Source organism: Molossus molossus, unplaced genomic scaffold (assembly GCF_014108415.1).
Source record: "Molossus molossus isolate mMolMol1 unplaced genomic scaffold, mMolMol1.p scaffold_m16_p_3, whole genome shotgun sequence".
In the NCBI taxonomy this organism is placed as follows: domain Eukaryota; kingdom Metazoa; phylum Chordata; class Mammalia; order Chiroptera; family Molossidae; genus Molossus; species Molossus molossus.
In genome coordinates, this window is record NW_023425366.1 from 45155995 (window position 1) to 45179118 (window position 23124).

The 23124-nt window shown below is 39.8% G+C and overlaps 1 protein-coding gene across 2 annotated transcripts in view; it reads left to right on the plus strand.

The window, feature by feature from the left end:
• LOC118641841 (microtubule-associated serine/threonine-protein kinase 4-like) overlaps nt 1–23124 on the plus strand; it is a 333781-nt gene that overhangs the window by 208472 nt on the left and 102185 nt on the right. For both annotated transcript variants that reach the window (XM_036279434.1, XM_036279433.1), the window contains one exon: nt 10534–10622. In XM_036279434.1, coding sequence (XP_036135327.1) covers nt 10534–10622 — 89 coding nt within the window. The remainder of the gene's footprint in view (nt 1–10533; nt 10623–23124) is intronic.

The window sequence follows — 23124 nt, forward strand, 5'->3', positions numbered from 1 at the left end:
ATTACATCAGGCCAGCTGTTATGTATATATGTCCAAATAAGATGTGGATATAAGAAACTCTTCCGGTCCATCTGCATAAAGCTGTGGACCATCTCTGAAAAGCAGTACAAGTAGGAGATAGCACAGGGGAAGGAGTTAGCGGCAAACGTTTCTCACGGTGCTGACAAGGCCGAGCGGACATCGAGGGAAGCTGTGCGTGTGCTCCGAGGTGCGGCCACCACCGTCCACGTTCCCACGACTTGATTCCTCTGCCAGCGGCGAATAATGCAGTGCTATTAGACTAAATTGATTAAAAGTAATTTGTATAGTTGGACTTTGAACTTGTTTTTTTGCTGCTTAAAAAAAAATGTATCCAGTTGTGACTTTTATCCATAATAGGTATGAAATGGGAGTTTTTAAAAAATGTGTTTAAGGCACACATATGCCCCCCCACACACACACAAAGAGGTTTAGAAAAACATGTTTGTATTTTCTTTATTTTTCCTTAGCTCTCCAACATGTCCTGCAGGCTTATCTTTGGTCCCTGACCACAAATGCCATGAGATCAGCCAAAGGCTTGGGTATCAGTCTCAGGTATTTGACCCTGACCCTTTACTTGGTTTTAAAATTGGGGCCACCACCTCTACTTCTCCCCAACTGTCTTCACTGCCTCTTGACTAGCCCAGCTCTGGGTAGGCCTGGCCAGCAATAACAGCTCTTAGACTTCCACGACAGATTAGACCAGCTTTGAAATACTCCATACAGTGTTGTAGCCAGATTGGTCGTTGGAGCAGTTTCCCAAGATACAGCACATGCCTTTCAACTATTAAATCAGGATGAATTAACTACCTTGGCTTCTCAGCACTCTTCACGCCTCCTCCCAAGTAGGAGCAGTCTGCGTTATATCTGTTTCAGGTGGGGTGACTGACTGTACTTTGAGTAATCGTAAGTCCAAAAGTCAGCTCCTCATTGGCTCTCTCTGCCCTTAAGGGTCCTCATTCAAATAGATAACCTGCCCTGTGCTTTAGGGTTCCTGGGGAGGCATACAGGCGCGGGAGCGCCTATGAGTTGTGTTGCAGATAAACTATACTAAAGCAAATTCACAGATATCCAGACCCTTCTCGCTTAAATTACTTTTTACTTCTAACGTTGTCATCAGTTGAACTTAGCCTGCTACTATAAATCTCACATCATAGCCAACTTCTCTTTGACTTTGGCCATTGTATTATGTCCCTCTTTTAACTCCACTGATTACTGTAATTTTATTCAGAATGATGTGTTTATGGGTTTTCCCAATAAGATGTTTCACACCATCTACCAAGCACCACAAGCCTGTCGGCTCTGTGTTTTCTTAGTTGTACGTGGCCTTGTTCAATCTAATAGCATTAGACTCTATTGTAATGCTATCTTGGGTCAGGTTAGTCTTGTAAATTAGACTATGTTTGTCCTCCAAGATAAATTGTAAACTTCCTAGAGGCAGGAACCATATTTAGTTGGTCATATAAAAATATTTACTAACTCTCTATTCAAATCATTATTATTTTCTGTATATTTTTGGGTATCCAGAGATCCACTATTATGTAGAGTGTAATCTTTGCCTTGAAGGAATTAATCGCCCCTTCTAGATTGTAGTCTCCCTGTGGAATCTTCGGTTATGTTGACTGAATGAATGGGTGACCACAGCATGGATGCTCTGCCTGCCAGGATCCCTGTGGGGAATGTCAGCCACCCGTCAGTCACATGCAGACATGTGACGTCAGAGCTCAGCCTGCCAGCCACGTGGAAATAGCTCTGTCGGTATGTCTCATTTTGAAATAGCAACAAAATGGAATAACTAAGAAGAAACCAGTTTTTTAAAAACGTTTCGTGTGTCAGAAAGATCACTGACATTAAGGGCTTCTCTAGGAAAGACCTATGAAATGAAAGGACAGTTTGCCATGCATATTATGTACTATAAAGTTCCAGTGCTTATTATGAAAACAGGTTTCAAAGCTGAAGGGGATTTTATCTCACTTTAGATGGCAACAGATTTGTGTTTGTACGTCTCTTTCAGATTCTGCCTTATCTGTGAATCAGTTATCTGCGCATCAGTTTTATCTCTTCTTTTATACTTCAAACACTCTGAGAATGTCTTCTTCATTTTCTTATCCCCCAGTAACATTTTGTACACAGGAATAGATGTCCCAGAATATTTGTCGCCTTGAATAATGTCTTGCTATTATCTGTGTGTTCAGGACCTCTCTCTTTCTCTATGAAGACAGAAACTGAACCAAAACTCACGACAGGCTTATTTTAATATATTAGATATGATGCCAAGAAGTAATATATATATATATATATATATTTTTTTTTTCCTATTGATTTTTATCAGAAGTTTTGAAAGCCTGGAGACCTACTATTCCTTTCTCTAGACATATAATTTTTTGCTCCTAGGTGAAAATAGTATGAGCAACCATTCATTTCTATTATAATTAATGCCTTTAAAAAGGAGTTTTTCTACTAATGAAAAAGTTAAGTTCAAGTATCACGCCGATAATACCAATAATAAGCGTTCATAATTACAAACCCCTGGTACCTGTGAACTAGGTCAGTACATTGATGCAAATATGCAGAGGCCTGAAGCACCCAGGCTTGGCAGTCAGTTATCAGCACTGCTACCCCCAGTTTTTTGGAGGCTGCACAAAAGAGCTTGGACAAGTATAATGCTTGCCTTTAATTTGGTGGCCATTTTTTGCATGAATTAATTTTCAAATAAAACACTTTAAAATAAAGTAGGGTTATAGGAGATGACTGTGATTAGAGGTGCTTATCAACTGACCATCCTCACTGGTCTCCCAGCATCCTTGGGTTATTTTAATCTAGCAGCCAGAATGGTTCTCTTAAAAGTCAGCTTATGTTCAGAACCTTCCAAAGGCTTCCCTTTTCACCCAGACTAAAACCCCGTCCTCATACTGTGGCCTGCAAGCTGCCAGAGATCTGTGCTCTGTGCCCTGTCTTTAACACTGTCCATTTTTGCTGCTTGCCTCTGACCCATTCATTCCTGCCACACTGGCCTGCTTGCTGTTCCTGAGCACTCCTGCCTCAGGGCCTTTGCTCCTACTGGATGCTCACTCCCTCATCCTTCTGATCTTATTCAAATATTTTCTCCCCATTGAGGCCTTTCCTGACCACCTATTTAAAAATTGTGATTTCTTACATCTGTACTCCCTGTCTTAATTCTGCATTATTTTTCTCCGTTGCCATCTCTCATGCTTTAAGCATCATTATCATCTCCCATACTATACATTGTACTAATTTATTGTGTTTATTATCTGCTTCCTGCTCCAGAATGTAAGCCCCTTGAGGACAGCAGGGATTTTGTTTTTTTAGCATAGTACCTAGCATATATTAGGGACTCAAACAGTAATTTGTTGAATGGATGAATGAAGGCCTGAATGGGAGCCTTGATTTCACGGGTCACAGGGAAGACACCGGCATCGCCTTGACTTCACGTCAGTAGCAAAGCATATCGCAGAGACATAAATATTGATGCTTTGTCCTCTGCAGCCTCCTAAAGAGAACTGGTGCTTACTCAGCCAGCCTCCAGGCGTGGCCGCGTGCTGCCAGGGGAAGGGATCGAGCTATCGACTTGAAGAGGACTTGATGAGATGGATTGACATGAGAAAGGCAAAAAGTTATTTCTGGGAGAAGATATTGTATGAAGGCAGAAATGGAGCTATGGGCAAAGCCTCTGAAGGAATGAGCAGGATTTGGGGAAAAGTGTCCAAAGGAGATTTTCAGAAATATTTGTTTTATGTTGCATTGTGTGTGTGTGTGTGTGTGTGTGTGTGTATATATATATATATTTTTTTTTTTCAAGTACAACCTCAGAGATATTTTTAAGGCTTTTGCTATCACATTTGCAATGCACAAAGGTCTAGATATTTTATGTTATAGAAAGGAAAAAGAAATGCCATATATATGTGTGTACACACACACACACACATTAGTACATTTAAAATCCTAAAATTTGTTTCAAATGAATAATCTAAAAAAGGAATGAATTAGACCCATTTTTATGTTGCCATGGTTAAATCTCAAAAATATAATGTTGAGTGAAAAAAATAGGAAGTTACAGAATATCTATAATGTATAGTGTGTGTGAAAGTATAATTTATACAAAGGCATAACTGTCATAAAAGTACAAAATGAATATGTGTCAAAGATTTTATTTAAGTTATTGATTAATGAGAGTAGCAGTCACATATTAAAACAGGTTCTAAGGAGATTTTGAAAACCAAATGTAATGTGTATATATCTATTCTTTAAATCAGGAATGATGAAATGGATTTGCTAGTAGATACAAAACTGATTCATACCTTGTAGAACAATGGTAATGAAATGTGTGGGGTCATCTTTCCATGGAGTGGCTATCGGTCATATCTGTACCATACAAAGTTAATTTACACTATTATGGACAAGAATAATTTGTATTACTACCAGTTTTCTACAGCTTAACTTCTAGCCCTACAGAGTTTTAAAATAGCCTAGTCAATAGAAAGATAATGAAAGATGTACACGCTTATAGACTCTATAGTCCCCGGGGGTCACTATAGAGCCTAAGAAAGAAAGTCATTCATCTCTTTGCACAGTTCCAGGCCTTGGTCAGTTGCTCCTGATATCTCTACTACCAGTTAAAATGTGAACATGTACACAGACGTTGTTCACAGGTATACATGAATCTATGCTGAAGTACCAACAGTGGGTACTTGGAAAGCTACAAGCCTCAATTTCCTTAGTAGCTGCCTCACTGGGGAATGGAACATTGGCTCGGATGTCAGAGGGTACCTATCTCCCTATGTCTAATACACAGATGACAACATGCTACGGTTGTTTGTTCCAGGTGGTGGGATAATGATTGGATTGTTTTTCTATATTCTCTATATTTTAAAAATTTCATTGATCAAAAAGTATATATAAGTTGATAACTGTTTCTCTAATCTGTCCCAGCCCCTTTATTGTAAAGACAAGGACTCAGAAGCCAGCTGGTTTATAACATGTATTCAGAGTCCCCCATTGGCTGGACCAGTCCTGGCTCCTGGGCTGCCCAGTTTTCTCCGCTTCAGCTCTCCTTTGTTTAAGGAATATTCAAATGTTCAAATTCTATTAAGGTATTAGGAAATAGTTAGCAGATGTTCGTATCCAGCAAATCTTTGGCCTGTAATTGGTCTTCTGTGCAAATATATCAAATTTTTCATCAAGATGAATTAATAAATTATAGCCCAGCATTTGAGAATTACCGGGGCTGTTCTTATGCAGTCCACGGTGTGATCACTGCCCCTCAGATGCGGTCAGTCGAATTCCATAATGAGCGTTGACCTTTCAAGTCAGCCATGAATGTTAGAAATTACTGCCTGTTGGAGTTTCCTCTCCTCAGCTTGTCTTGCCGTGATCAGACATGATCGGTATTCATGTCTCAAAATGAATGTAATTTAAAATTAAGCTGGGTTTAGCTACTCAGAACAGTTGCTAAAGGCCACATCCTGGTGGGCCTCATGGCTTTTACAGTCCTGGCTGGGGATAATTAGCAGGTTTTCCTGCCAGGAGAGCTGTGGCAGAGCAGATGTGAACCGATGACAGGCCCCAGCAAGCCCTTCCTGGGGACCCTGAGCAGAAGGACGACCTAGGCAGAGAGAAGATGGGTGCTTCGGACCAGAAACGCACGCCCCGCACCTGCCCCCGCCCGCAGCCTGCAGCCCGCATTCCCATTCCTCCCTGTCCTTCACACTGCGTCAGGCCTCACTGAGGCCATGAAACGCACGATCCATCTCCACCTTCCTGGCGAATGGAAGGCGCTGTTGGCAGCGGTTAGGAGATCCTGCGACCGCTTTGGTGAGTGGGAACCGTGGACTCAAGGAGCAGGAGTGGTGCCCTGTTCAATCCTCACTTGACCTGCCCGAGCCGCAGAAACATGCAGACAAATAGAACATTTCCTTCTGGTGGCCTCGTATCAGCCTCAGGCATTTCCACCCCGTGCCTGTCCGGCTGTGACATTCGTAATCAGTGTTCTGTCTCTGCCTGCCCTGTCTCCCTGCCCCCAGGAGCCAGCCAGCCTGCTCACTCCAAAGTACTGTCGTCTTTCCACCTTCCTGTCTCAGACCCCTGGGCCCCAGTATTGATTGTACTGTGGGGTGTGCGTGTTTATGTCTTGCCTGTGAGTGGATCTTTCCAGAGAAGAACCAATAGAATAAGGGAGAAAAAAATGCTTACCATCAGCCCAACTTGATGCAAAGACCACTTTGCCTTTGTCTCAAGTGTATATGGCTCTCTCCTCTGGCTAAATTAGATTATTTTTTCTGATCATCACAGGAATACTCTTGCTCTTCTGGAAAAACTCTATATTAAAAATATGACCTGAACACAGAAATCTTCTCTAATCTCCCTTGAGACAAACCGTTTCATCTTCTTTTTTTTTTTTTTTAAATTAAATATACTGGGGTGACACTGGTTAATAGGATCATGTAGATTTCAGGTGTGGACGTCTGTGTTACACAATCTGTATACTGCACTGTCCTTTACGAGTAAATAATCTAACTGTGCCCTCGTTGTGCCAACCCGAGAGAGCAAACAGAGCCTGTGACCCACAGGCAAAGAAGGTGTCTCCATGTGCTCCTTCGGCAGAGACCCAAGCAGGAGGCGTTGCTTCGTGGGAGGTGGATACTCCCTTCTTCGGCTTTCAGATTAGAGCACAGGCTGAGTGAAGGGCTCCATTTCTTCTTGAAGAGTGAAGCAGAAAGAATCCTTGTTGGCATGAACTTGAGCTGAAACCTGAGTTCATAATTGGCTTTCAGTTTCATTTGGGAATTATATACCTTTGTTCCCAAGACTGAAACCAAGATAAATCTCTGCAAACTCGAGTGCTTCAGTGAGGATACATTATTTTTTAAAGATAAGAGCTTTCTGCTACAGTGGAATTGATGTTACTGTGTTACCTGGTAGAGCGTCATGTTTTTTCGGGGGTGGGGAGTGGACACTGCCTGAGAAAAAGCAAGGCTGAACCCACTTAGTCATGCTGGGGAAAGGGAAGGGACCTTGATTTTGCCCAAGTGGCAATATTTCCACTATTTATCGTTTACGGGTCAGATGAGCATTGTGTAGTCACCAGTACCCGAGGAGCTGCCTCACGCTTGGATGCCATGAGCCCCTCCTTTCATCAGCAGAGAAGAGTGGGGTACCTGGATGAATAAATAATGAGGCGGAGGTCAGCTCAGCATTTCGCACCTGGGCGGTGCCAGGTGCTGAGGCAGTCTAGGTAGTAAATACTCGTAGGCCTGTCTGCCCGGAGTTTTCTTACTGTGGGATTAAATGCAGATTTCAATTTATTTATTGGGAATCGGGTATCTAGAGCAATAAGATTAGGTGACTCTCAGACACAGGTAACGTTGAGATTGAATGATCACCCCATGCCCCAAACCTTGGAAAGTGATTTACAGAATATCTTTTTTAAAAAATTTAATTAATTTATTTTTTTTATCTTTTTTTTTTTTTTTTTGAAAGAAGATTTGATACCTATCCTTCTATTTATTTTTTTATTTTTGTTCAGATAGAGAGGGAGGGGGAGAGAGGAAGAGAGAGAGAGAGAGAGAGAAACGACATGAAAGGGACACATCGAGTGGTTGCCACCCGCACGACCCTACCAGAGCCAGGGACAAACTGCAACCGAGGTACATGCCCTTAGCGGGAACCGAACCCGGGTCCCTCAGGACCACAGGCCAACGCTCTAACCGCTGAGCCAAACCAGCCAGGGCAATTTACAGAATATCTTAATAGGGTCCTAGGATTGTGAAAGTATTTATATATCAAGATTTAGGTATTTTGAGGTTAAATACACTATGAAATGCTACTTCACCCTTTAGAATATTAGCAAACAAATACATTCATATGTAAGGCCAAGACCCTACTTTGAGTATAGAGATTTATTTTGTGCATTTCATGGAAATGTGTCTTGACCAGTATTTTATAAAGTCTGGCTTTGCAACACTGAGGAGCATTTAATGTTTAACATCTTCCTGGTTGATGGTTGAGGGATTCAAGAAAGTTCCAAGTCTGTTACCACTTTAATACTGTCTCCAGCTTCATGCTGAAGATCCACACTTTCAGCTTTGATTGTTACATTTGTCAATAAGATATGCCAATTATTTAAAGTTTAGTGTAACATACTACCAGTACCTTAAATATGGTAAACTTCAAATTTTGAAGCTTTTAACTTCTTTTTACTTGCTCACGTGTTCATAGATGAAGAATCCTATCCTATTTTTTTTTTTTCACTCTAAATTGCATTTAGAGTCATCTGTCAAGATTACAAACCTTTATAGAGAGAAGGTAAACACAGGGTGAGTGTAATATAAACTCTTTTCATAGTTTTATATTTTCATATTCACCAAGCAAGTATATTCCATTTTCAGGTTTTGTTTAGACATTTCTTTTTGAGATTTTTTAAAATCACATTTTAGAAATCAATAGATTTCTACCCTTTTACAGTAGATTTTAAAATAACTGATAAAAATGTTAGCTTTTTTTGTTCGTTTTCTTTTTTATAAATTTAAATTGTTGGCTATTTATTTTGCTTATTGTGGTAGTGTACTAGTCATTCTATGTCTCTTAATGAAAATTCAATTTTTTAAAGTTTTCTTTAAGAAATATTTTTAAAATTTTAGGTTTAAGTCAGCACATTTCACTAATATCCCTATTTAAGATATTCATCAGATTACTGTTTCTATTTATGTACATTTTAATTTGATTTACATATATAAACAACAATTGAATGTCAAGAGAAAATCTGCATGAATGATGTAGAGCAAATACTAAATAAAAATAATACAAGTAGCCATTTTTTGATAGTTAACCTGTGTTTCAATTAATTTACTCAGATTAACAAGTAACTTTGCTGAGCTTTCCAGGGTATAAATCTGTCATTTTTTAATTTCTTTTATTAACACCAGCAAGTTGATATACTTAAAATATCTGTACTGAAATGAAAGGAGACATTAATTTGAATTAACACTAAATATCTTGTACAGTTTCTTTTTAAAACAATCACACCATCTGATTTAATAATTATGAATGTAATAGGTTGAATACAGTTCTTGATAGATGAGTTGATAATACCACAATCCACCTTCATAATTAAGTATCAAGGGCTATTCCTATTCCACAGCTTCTTTAAGGCTGAGTAAACATGATCTTAATTATACTCACAGATAATGCGAGGAGATGGATATTGCTCCAGTATGGAACATAGAACGATGCAGCCTGACCTTAAGAAGTGATAAATATGGGAATGTTGACAAATGATGACGAGCAGTAAACTTCTGAGAGAGGACTGGTTTGCAAGTCAATACTGCTGAAAGAAATTGTGTTTGGTTTTGAAATGTGTATTTGCATATTTAGAAATGGTCCTTTGAACTATTTTATACAAACTCTCAAATATATCCCGTATATCTAATTTAGAAGTCAGGTGAAATTTCCTGTTTCAGGAACCTGTGCTAACAGAGGTATATTCTGAATTAAAAAGACATTCCAGTAAACCTTTAATGGTGATTGAAGGCAGCCCGCGTTTAGGGGAATGGAATCAGACTGCCCTGAACCTTATTATAGGTGAATTCATTTATTATCCTGTCTTAGCGTCTGTGCTAATAGAGAGTGCGTGCCAAACTGTACCGAAGAAAAGCAAATGGAAATATCTACGCCACCATCAACCAGTTTTGCATTTGTCTCAGTTACTTTGAGGCTTGTGAAAGTTATTTTGGAATAAGATTCGTCATTTTATAACTTTATACTAGCAGCAACAGGAAAAGACAGTTGCCCTGGGCCCATACGTAGCAACTTATTTCTATTCACAGAGAACCAGAATAGAAATGGTCTGTAGTGTGCTTGTGAAAAAGGCCTGCACTGTTAATTTTATACAAACTCTGGAATCTGTTTTTATGATTCCAAAATATGTACCTTAATTAGGAATTTGAATGCAGTGTACAAGATGAAAAATGAAGGAGTAGTGAAATACATTTATCTTAGGCATCGGCTGTTTTATTGACAAAAGGCACAAATATGAAATTTGTCTAAATAATTAGATTTTTAATTAGTGCATCGTTGTAAGATTAATGTCATTGCACTTCATTGCATGTAATTTTGTATTAGGAATTTCATGTCAACAAAGATGCTACCTGTGGTTTGCTGATTTGAATCCCTAATTTATCACTTGTATGTACGGCATGTCACGTACTTGCAGTCAAGACCTGAAAGAAGGCATTTGATTACGGCTTCACTGGTGGTGAGGAATATTGATGATGTTATACTACATGAATACTTTATATTTTCTAATATTCAAGAGGCAGCCACCCCTCAAATATTAGTGAGTGCATATCAACTTGCAAAACTGTTGGGAATAGTATGTCCTGATAGATTGTTGAACCTCTAGTCTGTGCCTATGTTGAATATGCCTGAATGGTTATTATTGTTATTAATGTAATGCTACATGCTCTTTTTAAAACTTTGTTTTTCCTTTCCTTTTGATAGTTGCCGAACAAGCAACCGGAAAAGCTTGATAGGCAATGGGCAGTCAACAGCATTGCCTCGGCCACACTCGCCCCTCTCGGCTCACGCAGGTAATTCGTTCTTCCCTTGAGTTTGATTTTACTTCTTTTTGCTAGTTTTTTCAAAATAATCCAGGCATTTTGAAATTCAGGTGTGTCTTCTTGTCTTGTAGTTTGGTTTTCCTGTTGGTTTATCACTAAGGTGTTCTTTCTGATGTTAGCCCAAACCCTACCCTCTTTCACAGTGTCTGGACTCTAAAATCGAGGATTTCTTTTTAGGTGGGATCCTTTCTCAATTATTTCTTTCTCAGTTTCTAAATTTGGGGATGATGCAAGATGTTTGCATGTGAGGATTATCTTTGGGCAATGCAAACATGTTGGTTCACATGAAGAGGATTAGTGATAAGAACTGTAGGGGAAGAAAAATACCATTTTCCTCCACCCTTCTAAGTTCTCCCAGTGACCTGAAACAGATTAACAAGAGGAATACACACTAACTTATTTAGTATGAGTTTTACATGACACAGGAGCCTTGATCAGGCAGTGAATACCCAAAGAAATGTTTAAACCTGTTTTTATACTAGATTGATGAAGATTGCAAAGTTGTACAAAAATGTGACAGGGCAAGGGTGAGCTAATTGTGATCCACTGGGGGCATTTAGCAAGACCTATTCTTCAGATTCCTCTATGGCCCTTATCTTAAGAGATAAGGATGTTTCTTTACTCCTGGCACAGAGACAGTATCTTCCTGATGAGGGTTTTATGGCCTGCTGTAGGGCAGGTCTTTCTGCACACACCCTTTTCCACATTCCTTCAGCTTCAATTATTCAGTATGCCAAGGTGATGTATTTTGGGGTTGCATGTTCTATACTCCATCAGAAAGAGTCGGCATTTTTTTTCTCCTTAAAAAATGAGCTTATCTCTTTTATATTAGCTACTATAAACAATATGAGCAGTGTAGACTGTGTCTTCTTTTGTATGTGTGCATCAGTTTATCTAAAGTTTTACTTGTCAGCAGCATTTGTAATTATCTATTTCATCCAGAACCATTGTAGGGACAATAAAGATTCAAGAGATAAGGCCCTTAGGCTCAAGTACTAATTATAAGGAAGGCAGAGCCATATCACAAAAACTGTGCAATGAAGACTACTTTGTATGGGGTGTGTATGTATGTGTGTGTGTGTGTGTGTTTAAAGTTTTATACAAGATGGTGCAAAGAAGAAAAGGGTTAATTCCAATCAGAAAAATCTGGGAGAGTTTGAAGGAACTACTTATGATGTTGAAAGACGAGCATGACGCTGACAGGTAGAAACGGGGGAGAGAAGGAGAATTCCCAGGGTGCAGCTAGAGCAGGCTTGATTGTAAGAAAACATGACGGTGGAAAGAAAAATGGAAGTCAGAGAGTAGAAGAGTTTTGACGTTGTGTGCCTTATAAGGATTTTGAGAAAGATCTGTGTTTTAGGAGGATGTGTTCAGGATTGTGAAGAATGATGGGTTGACAGGATGAGCTCCTCCTCTATTACACTATTGTGAAAACTCTAACTTAACACTGATAGGCTTTCAGATGATGTTGATTTCATATTTGAAAGTAGGGCTGTGACTTTTCCTCAGAAATCCTATTGCTTGGGCCGGGGGCAGGCTCTCAACTTCAGAGTGGATGTTATCCATAACATGTTTGGGGAGAAGGGAGAGGCAGGCGTAGTTGCCCCTCTGAATAAAATTTTATTTATATTCATAGTAATAAATAAAAGATGGTAAAATAAAAATGGTAAAAGACCAAATCGATAAAATTATGATTCTGTAACAAGACCACTAGAGTCCAGAAATGCCACTCCCAGGTAAAACTGTAGAGACACTGCACACATACATGAGAAGGCATGTTCTAGACTGCTCGTAGCAGCATTCTCCGTGATAGCTGAACATTTGAAGCCCAGCATGTATCTACATGGGAGAAGCTCAGAGCAAGGTACAAGAGGATATTATTTAAACCATTCATTTCAGGCTAACATGATGCTATGTAGAATATTTTGTTTAGGGATACACATATACATATACACATAAATATGTATGTATATGTGTATATGTTTGTAGTAATGGTATAAAGGGAAACATGGTAGTTTTAAAGACCAATTTCATGATAGTCATTACCCCTGAGAGGTATGAGGGGGATGTGATTAGGGAGAGGGATAAGCAGTTGGAATGTTGTATTTCCAAAGCTTTGTGATGTACACACTGTTTATATTGTTAGCATTTATACTTTGGAGATTTGTATTACATCATTGTCATATGATGTAATATGCGGACAGGGGGTCAAGCAAGGTCACATTCCTTACTGGGGGCTGGAATTCTCTTTTTTCCTTCTTCACATTTCTCCAGTACAGTGCCCGGTGGTATATAGGTGCTAAGTGAATGATGAATTCTATTTGTTTCATATAATTCGATGGTGATTAAAAAAATTAATCCTACTCCTCCTTATAGTGTTTCGTGGTAATTGCACTACACTTTATGTGCCTTCTGATTAGTCTTTTATTACTGTGATTTTCTTCACTTCTCATTTTGAGATTAGAGAAAATGTGGTTAAGACTTTAATGATCCTTTTAATTATTTTCTTTTTTCTGTGTAGACTTAGCTGGAGTTCTTTTCCCTTCAAACATTATTTTAGTATTTAATCAGAGAAGCGTGCAGAGAGGAACCTTTCTCTTAGGTTCTGAGAGTATTTTTCCTTATGTTACAGAGCCAACAGGTTGTTCCTCAGAAGCTGTAGACACCTGTTCGACTTTTTATGAGAAATGGCATTTATCAGTCTGGCAAATTCCTATTTCTGTGTAAAAAGAAGAAGGTGTAAATTAAGGGAGGAACTGGTCCTCATGTTTGAATAGTGTGAGATGCCTCCTCCCTCGCCATGCCTCTTCTTCCTTCCTCTTGCTACCTTCTCTGGCAGGTTTTTTTTTTAATCCTCACCCGAGGATATATTTTCATTTTTTTGTTCAGCTAGAGCAGGAGGGAGAGAGAGAGAGAAAAAAAAAAAAAACATCGATGTGAAAGAGACACATCAAGTGGCTGCCACCCGCACGACCCAACCAGGGCCGTTGGGTCGGGGACAAACTGCAACCGAGGCACTTGCCCTTAGCGGGAACCGAACCCGGGTCTCTCCAGACTGCAGGCCGACACTTTAACCGCTGAGCCAAACTGGCCAGGGCTCTGGCAGGTTTTGATACACGGAATGCCAGGCCAGGGTTCCCAGATGTCTCCATGAAAACAAGAGAAAGAAAAACTGCCGTCTTCCAGTGCTTATTGACCCCAAAGATAAAGTTACACTTCCCATTTTCCTCGGGTAGGGACAGTATGAGTCAGGCCACTCGTCACTGACAGGTGATATGAGACCCGTGGAATGACTCGGTGGAGATGAGCTGTGTGTGCAGATGTCTCAGCCGTGCCCCGGGGAACGCGATGCTGGCACAGTGTCCTGCCGCTTATCTCCACAAACAAAGCGGTGTTTGTTGAAAGCCAGGGATTCCTCAAAGAGCAGTGAGCAGGGCAGTCCCATGATAGAAAAAGGACGGTAGAATATCCCGGGCTCCTATTTCCAGGAAGCTTCTAAGCATGAAATTCAATCCTGAAACTCCAAAGGAAAAGGCCAGTGTGTCTCTCCTGAAATGAAAGTTTCTGTGTAATAAACAAAATCAAAAGCAAAAGTGTGAAGATGTTTTATACTTATGACTGTTGAACAGCGGGTTGTCTTCATATATAAAGAGCTTGTGTAAATTAATGTGAAAATGAATGAATGTACCATGAGAAAAATGGGCAAAGATGTAAATGGCATGTCACAGAAAAAAATGTAAATGGCCAACAAAAAAGTGTAAGATGTTGATTCACTGCAATCATAAGAGAAGTGTGAGCTAGGATAATGAGGGAGCATGGTTCATCTAGCATGCTGTCAAACATGTTTAAAAACTGGTAGAATCCAACAGGAGCAAGGTTGTGGGGAAGCCGTTCCTCTCACATAATACGCAGGGGTGGGGAAAAGTAGGTTTACAGTTGGGATACAAATAAAAAAGACAGTAATTCGTATATTAAAGTACAAAAATAAATTGTGCTTTGTGTGCTCACAATTGTAAACCTACTTTTGTCCACACCTGTATTCATCATCTGTGGAAGGATTTTGCAGATGTAATTAAAATCTCAAGTCAGCCAACATTTTATACAGAGATTATGTGAATGGGCTTGACCCAAGCATATAAGCTTGTGAAAGAAAGAAGTTTTCTGGTTGATGGCTGGAGCAGTTGGAGCATGGGAATGATCGGATGTGGCAACTGCTAAAAGCTAAGAGTTGCCTCGGGCTGACGGCCAGGATGTAATGGAGACCTTAGTCCTATAACCGTGATGATCTGAATCTGTCTACAACCTGTACAAGCTGGGAAGTAGATTCTTTCCCAGTCTCCAGATAAGAGCCCAGCCCAGCTGATTCTTTGATTTTGACCACATGATATCCTAAGAAGAAAAACTAGGTGAGGGTTCCTGGGAAAGTAGGAGCTTGTGATTGTTTTCCTTTCTTTGATTTTGGCATCTGCTTCCTTGAGAGCCCCCCTAAGTGCAAACAAGGCGAGCCTGCCTGGACCTCTGCCCCACAGACCTGTAAGATTAGTGAATTGATGATCATGTTTGAGGCACTACATTTTTGATAACTTATTACATAGCAATAGAAAGCTAATGCAGGTATAATTTGTTTTCTTTATTCATTTTATTTTTAGAGCCATATTTTATTATAAGGTCACTACATGCTGATTTCCTTGCCTTCCTGTTCCCCAAAGATAAGCATTACTAAGTTTCTCCTTTCTCCTTCCAAAAATTCTTTATGAATATGTGTAAGTATATTTGCTTGAATATCTCAGGTACAGGGATCTTGAGGAGATCATTTTAAAATTCTGCCTACCACATTATTGTTTCCATGTAGTATAGGATTGTAATTATGGAAGTCTGAGTTCCAAAATTAGTTATACTTATAGAGGATGAATCACAGGTTAGATGTAGATAAATAACTGAGACCTACTGATTTTAGGCTTTTAAAATCCTAAGAGCAAATATTGCCCTGTTGGTCAAAATACCTAACTTTTTGTGTCTTCAAAAATTGTTTTACTGCCCTGGCTGGTTTGGCCCAGCAGTTAGAGTATCAGCCTGCGGACCAAAAAGTTGTGGATTCAATTCCAGTCAAGAGCATGTACCTCGGTTGCAGTTTGTCCCCGGCCCTGGTTGGGTCACTGGGAGGCAACCAGTTGATGGGTCTCTATCACCTCAGTGTTTTTCTCTTTCTCTCTGTCTTTCCCACTCTATCTGAAGATAAATAGAAAAATATCCTCGGGTGAGGAATAAAAAAAAGAAAAACAAATAAAATTAATTTAATTTTAAATTGTTTTTATTTTTTAGTTATAATTCACATACATTATTATATTAGTTTCAGGTGTACACCCCAGTGATTAAACATTATATAACTTAGGTGATCACCTCAATAAATCTGTGTACATCTGACACCATACATAGTTATTAGCACATTATTGATTATATTCCCTATACTGTACTTTACATCCCTGTGACTATTCTGTAACTGCCAATTTGTACTTCTTAATTCATTCACCTTTTTCACGCATTCCCCCAGTCCCCCTCCCATCCAGCGACTGTGAAAACATTCTCTGTATCTGTGAGTGTTTCTTTCCTACCTGTTTATTTTTTAGATTAATAGTTGATAGATGTGTATTTATTGTCATTTTGATGTTCAAATATTTTAACTTTTTTTTTTCTTCTTAAAGAAAACCCTTTAACATTTCAGATAATACGGGTTTGGCGGTGATGAACTCCTTTAGCTTTTTCTTATGTGACTTTTTGATTCATGTAATTTTCTTTTCTTGCATTTTTTTGTGGTACAGTTTGCCTCCTCCTTTCTGACTTCTTTCATTTGGGTTGACACTGTGTGTAGCTGTGGAGTTGCGCTGCGCGGACAAGCCTGGGCTTGCTCTCCGAGATGCCGGCTCTGACCTCACCGCTTCGCTGCTCCTGTTACGCCTCACGGGTTGGGTATCGGGGAGCTTTCCCTCCTTCTCCGTCTCCCCAGCATGTCGTGCGGGGTGCTGGTTTTTCCAAGCAGTGAGCGAGCCTTTGAGCTACAAGGGTTTTTCTGAATTCTTCCTAAATTTTATAGGTTAGCCTTCAAAGGGGAGATGGTAGCAATAATAAAAAAGGGCATCAAAACGGTGTCTCTCTACTCCCTAAACAACTAGGGGAGATCACACTGACATCCTTCTGCTCAGATGGTGGTAGCGTCAGGCCTGCCTGCAGCACACGGAGGGAGAGCTGTTACTTGTGAATTTAGTTCACTGGTGGGAACAACTTAGTCAATAGAGAGGGATGATTTTTAGGTTATCAGTGAAAGATTTCTCCTTGGACAAGGTGACACTAGGGACATAGTCCTGAATGTAATAGTGCCTTTGTTTCATCTGTTTTGTGACTTTCATTCAGAAGCCATGAGCAGGTTTTCCATGCTTGAAATATTATTTGCGTAACTGTTTAAATATATCTGCTTTGCGGATCTTTCATAAAAATGTTCATTCAGCAAGGCAGTGGCCTCCTTTGGCCGCATAGACATGATGGTCCAAGACAAACAATCTCTTTGCTTCTTTATATTTGGGTACTAGAACGGGACAAATTGAGTGCTCCTGGAGAGTCCTGGCAAATTGGTTGTTAGCCGTAACAGAAACTAAGTTTCCTGATGTGCCATACAACCACTCTTTCTTTAAAAAGATAGAAACGTTCTTTTTCTACTCAAAAGATGTCTATGATATGGTCACTGATTGTCATTTTTTTCTAATTATAAGCAGATCTCAACAAAATCGACTTAAACTTATAAAACCTGTGTGCGGTTCAGAGCACCTTGGCATCTTCCTCGTAGGGTTTCATTTTATGTAGGTTAAAATCAGCAAATCATTTAGTGAGCCTTGGGTGGAGCATCACCTGGGAATCATCTGGTTTTATTAAAACCTTCAAAGGGACCGAGACCAGATTTCCTAATCTAGTGTGTGTCCAAGTTTTATGATTTTACAACGCACCTGTTCTGTGATTTCAAGTACTTCATAAGCCAGTTTCTCTGAACTATGGAGAATGCCATCTTTCTTATTCCACGCTGCACTCATAGTTTTATGTTTTAATCCTTAGCCTTTGTGTAATTGCCAGTTGTTGGCCTGCGCAATGACTCATCTTGCCTTTCCTGCTGAAGGAAAAGGATGATAAAATCATATGAGCTGACGTCACTGTGTTTTCCTTGTTTGGGGTTTTACTTTGTGTTGAATCACTAATGACGGGTCTATACCAGCATCATCAATATTTGGTCATTTTTTTTCATGAAGATCCCTCTGCCCTGTGACCTCTGTTGATCATTTTGGTGCTTTGAGAAGACTGCAATGGTTACATGTAATTTATTCCTAATAATTTAATGACTGACATCTTTCATATTCCCCTAATCTCTAAATGTAGATTTAATCTGAATGACTATTTATTTATTTATGTTTTTATTGATTTTTTTAGAGAGAAAGAAAGAGAGAGAGAGATGGAAACATCAAGGTGAAAGAGAAACATCAATTGGCTGCCTCCTGCACGCCCCCTACTGGGGATTGAGCGCGAATTTGCATTGATCGGGAATCTAACCCAGACCTCTCAGCTCATAGGACAATGCTGAGCCATACCAGCTGGGTGAATGGCCTTTGATTTAGCTTTTCAGCTTCTCCATTATAAATTGAAGCTTTTGGAAGTTGACTTGTTAATTTAATTTTAAAGCTCCTCGGTGTTAACAAAAGTGATATTAGTTTGTAGAGGTTTGTTTTTTGTTTTAGTACATGAGCAGTCACTCAGGAAGATTTTTTTTTTTTCATCCACTGGGAAGGACTCTATTTTTGTATTTTTTGAAAATAAAAATTTTGAAGCTTTTTTTGTGTTTATGCATCAACCACGCATTTGTTTTGTTTTGGTTTGGTTGCTAAAGTAACAGTTGGATCTTAGTTGCATGTTTTCTAAGTTAAAATTGACAGTATTTAGTGACAGATAAGATGTGGGGTCAGAGAGAGGTGAGCAAAGGTAGATTCCAGGTGTCTTGCTGAGAACATGGATGCATGGATGGATGGATGATGGATGGATGGAAGGGGCATTTCCCAGGATGGAGGAGACAAGAACAGATATGAGCTAATGCTTCAGAGTTCACTTTGCTGCATGTTGGGTTTAAAGACACCCGCGAGACAGCGAAGTGACAGACAGTTGTATGGGTGTGAAACTTCAGGGGTTGGATACCTGCTGCCGGTATCAGTTTGGAAGCCATTCATTCCTAGACAGTATTTCAAACCTTGAGAAGGGATGAAATCATTGAGAGAAAAACTTTGGAGTGAGAAGACTGAACTGGGGGCCGAGTCGACAATGCAAACATTTAAAGGTCCTGAGAGGACACGTAGCCAGCAGGAAATTGAGAAGCAGCAATGGGAGAGGCAGGAAGGCGAGAGCAGAGCATGGTGTCTCAGAATCCAGGAGACAGGGCTCCTCGAGGGAGGCAGTGGTTAATTTTATTATCAAGTTGGTATAGTATGATATATATTTCATTGCTTTAAAAGCTATACATGGCATGTTTGTTATGTCTTCTAAATTCCTGAAAGTTTATATTATTAACATTGCCCGCCTCCAAAAAAACCCAAACTTTTCTTTTTTATCTACTATTTGAAAAATTGGAGATGCCCTCATGTTGAACGTTGCTTTTATTCTAAGATCTAAGATAAATGATCACTTAGAAAATAAAAGGTGCATTTAAAATCCTTGCTAAGTCACCTCTCTCCTCACGCTTGAGGTTTTTGGAACTTGTTCTCAGACTGGACAGCTTCGGGCCTGTCACAGTGACTTCGGTTTTTCTGGTACTAGGGTGCTGCCGCCACACTCTTCGCCAGTTTGGCCCCAGGTTATCCCTGAGTTAGTAATCCTCAGCTGCATATAAACAGAGACTAACTTCTTCAGCCCATTAGCTGGCACGAGTGTGGATTTGGATCACAGAAAAACGAACTGTTTCTCAGAGATAAAAGAACTTGAAGCAGGGGTTCCATTAGCATGGGGATCAGCCCTCTGTTTGCATTAAGTGCCCAGTGCCCTTGGTAGAAGGCTAGATGTTCAATTTAACCAAAGTGGCCTTTACCCATTGGGCAACCTGCCAGAGAGTTAAAAAAAAAAAATCTGTATTTCCAATTTAACTACATATGCTAAAGAGCATTTTCTTAAATATCACGTATAGCAATGCCATCTCCATGTTTGAACTGACTCACTCTGGAATCATTATAGTATCAGCTTCAATGACTCTTTAGTGCAAATTTTTGTATTTACTACAGCAAGCAGATTGCAGGCTCTTCAAGTTCTAAGCTTTTATGTTAGGAGTGACAGTGGGTAAATGACAGAGCTTGTCACGGTATGTCATGGTGCACATACACTGTGGTAACCCTCACAAGTCCAGAGAGCTCCGCTATGGTTGCCTATCCACACCCCTGCCAATTTTGGTTTTCTTGGACTAGTGAAGAGAGAAGTGGAGAAAATTTAGAAGAGTATACATACAAGAAAAGTCACATAGTTTAGGAGAAAGAGATGAAATTTTCTTTAAAAAAAAGAAATATTTTCAGTTTCAAAGAAAAAAAGTCTTAAAACTCTTTTTCTATTTATAAAAGCTGGGCATCTTTATTGTAGGAAATTTGGAAAATGCAAGAAAGCACAAAAATCATCTATATTCTTATCCATTACTCAGAATTAACTACTGCACATTTGGGCTTTTGTCTAATGTGTATATTTTATATATACACATCTATTATAATATTTATTACATTTATTTATACATAAATTTGTGCATATGAAAAATTAATGTATATGCATACATTTATGCATACATGTGTAAGGATGGGGTCATAGTAATTTTATCTAGATAATTTTCTTTCGATTTATTTTGAGATTTTTACATATCATTAAATGTCTTTTCCCCCCAAATGCCTGGTTTTAATGAGTTCAAAATATTCTAGTCCGTGAAGGTGCCATAGTTACCTTCCCCTAATGAATATTGTGGCTGCTTCCAGTTACAGAATTCTTTGTGATGAGCTCTGAGTAATTTCTCAGGTCAATCTGGGAAATTATTCTTGAAGGTGCTGGGCTTCTATTTATTGTCTTGTATTTGCATTGTTGGCAGTCCATTGTGGTCCAACTTTGGTTTTGAGGCCCAGGAGTCAGAGATTGGGTCCACAGGAAATGCTCTTTAATGCCTGCTGCCAATGACATTTAATAAGCATCAAGAATGTGTCATGTAGGCACCAAAATAACTTGGCATGTATCTAAGTGCATCTCGAGTGCGTTCTCTCTAGGCGAAACAATAGTTAGTGCTGATCAAGTTCCAGGAACTTTGTACCCAGTGACGTCACGGTGACCGGGAGAAGCCAGTGAGGTAGAGGAAGAAGGAACTGTCACGGGAAGCTGCAAAAGCTGCTGCCCTTACACTGTGCCCCTGCTTTCCCAGGCGCCGCGGAAGAGACTCAGTGTGGCAAGCCCAGCTATTACGTAACTCCGGCATCCTGCCCCCTGAGCCTGTTCATTTTGAGATCTCTGACAACTGAAAAGTGCTAAATAATGTGTATAATCAACACTGGACCTTAGGGTAAAGGTCTGGATTTTGCTTACCTTTACCAGGTGTCATCAGTGCTACTTTGAGCAAATCATTCTTTAGGTCTCAACCTCCTTTTCTATAAAATGGAAATGGTAGAACTTGCCCTTGCAGCCTCAAATGAATGACTAAATGTGACGGTACTTGCAGTATTCTAACGTGCCAAACAGTGTGATGTTTTAAGAAACTATAACGTAGTGTTATAACCCATCTGAATTCATGGTGTGTGAATTCAAAGCATATTCGAGCACACGCTTGGAGTCTCCAGGTGGATTGCTGCTGGTGGGCGGTGGCATCTTGGAGCAGTCCCTGCGGGGACACGTCTGGAGGAGCCTGTGCTCTGTTCCTTTGGGCATAGCGGCCTTTGGAGGTCCGTCAGCCGGTGCCCGTATTCTGGCTTAGAGCTGGTTTGGGAAAAAAACAGCATTTTAAAAACAGTCAACCCCAGTGGATTAGAACCTCAACAGTTTCAGAGGGGCTGCCTTGGGGATAGCAAGTAGGAAGGGTGATTTGGGAGTGGGGTTCACAGACCCCCAGTCCACCTCTGCTTCAGCCAGAGAATATCAACCTTTATCATAGTTCGCGCCAGAAATAATTTTTTGCTTGAGCTGAAGGTAAAGATCAGAGCCAGGTCTGGAGCCCTGCTTACTGGTCACTGCCTCTTGCCTCCTTCTCAGCGAGGCCCTGACATCTGGCCTCCACGTTGCCCTCTGGAGGGATGAGGAGAGACCTGAGGTGGCCCCAGAGTAAGCTGTGATTCACTCTTAGTTCTGGGGCCTAGGCACAGTGTCTGGATAAATGGCTTTCATTGGTTTCTTCTGTCCTACTCTGTTAAAGAACTTGGGTCCCCCACCCAAGGGGGAAAGCTCACTTTTCCAAAAAGAGATATATAGGTTTATAGGTATTTAGTTATTATAGTTATCACTTATGGTGTATTTTAAGGATAGAGAAAAATTCCAGATTATTTTAGAAATGAACTTAGTGCTGTAATACTTTACAAGGGTAACTGGTGATTAGGAGATGAACAGGTAATAGTATACTAACAAGTCCCCACACAGCTGTATCAGGTCAAGGATGATTAGAAGGAAGTGACACCTACCTATAAATGAGTGGGAATATGTTCATTCTTTTCCTTAGATATAAAGAAGTTATATTTTAGGTTAATGTTTTTAAAGTTGTATGGTGGTCTGCTGTTGATCACCTATGACTTGGAACAATTCTCTTATCTTCACATGCCTTTAATTTCCTATTCTATTAAAGGAGGAAATTATATTACATACATTTCTCTAATATTCTTTTAAAAACCTTTCTACACAATGGAGTACTATGCAGCTGTAAGAAAGAAAGATCTCTTATCCTTTGAGATGACATGGAGGGACCTGGAGAGTATTATCCTAAGCGAAACAAGCCAAGCAGAGAAAGACAAATATCACATGATCTCACTTATTTGTGGGATATAATGAACATAACAGTCTGAGGAATGGGGTAGTCCCAGAGACGTGGATGTGGGGTACAGACTGACAATCCCCAGAAGAGGGGGTGGGGGAGAGATAAACCACAGAACTTATATGCATGTGTGCATGAACAATGGACATGGACAACAAAGCTGGGGACAGGGCAGGGAGGGTGGGAGAGGGGAATCAATGGGGGGAAAAGGAGAAACATCTGTAACAAAAATAAAGTAATTAATTAAAACAAAAAGATGCAAGACACTGAAAATGTTAATGGCCACTTGAGTACTCCCTTGAGAGATATTTATTTAGGACCAAATGTACCACAGTTGCTTCCCAAAGATTAGTCAAGTTGGAACATTAGAAAATCCTTTCTATGAAAGACCAAAAACCTTTCTTTATTGATAAAGTCATT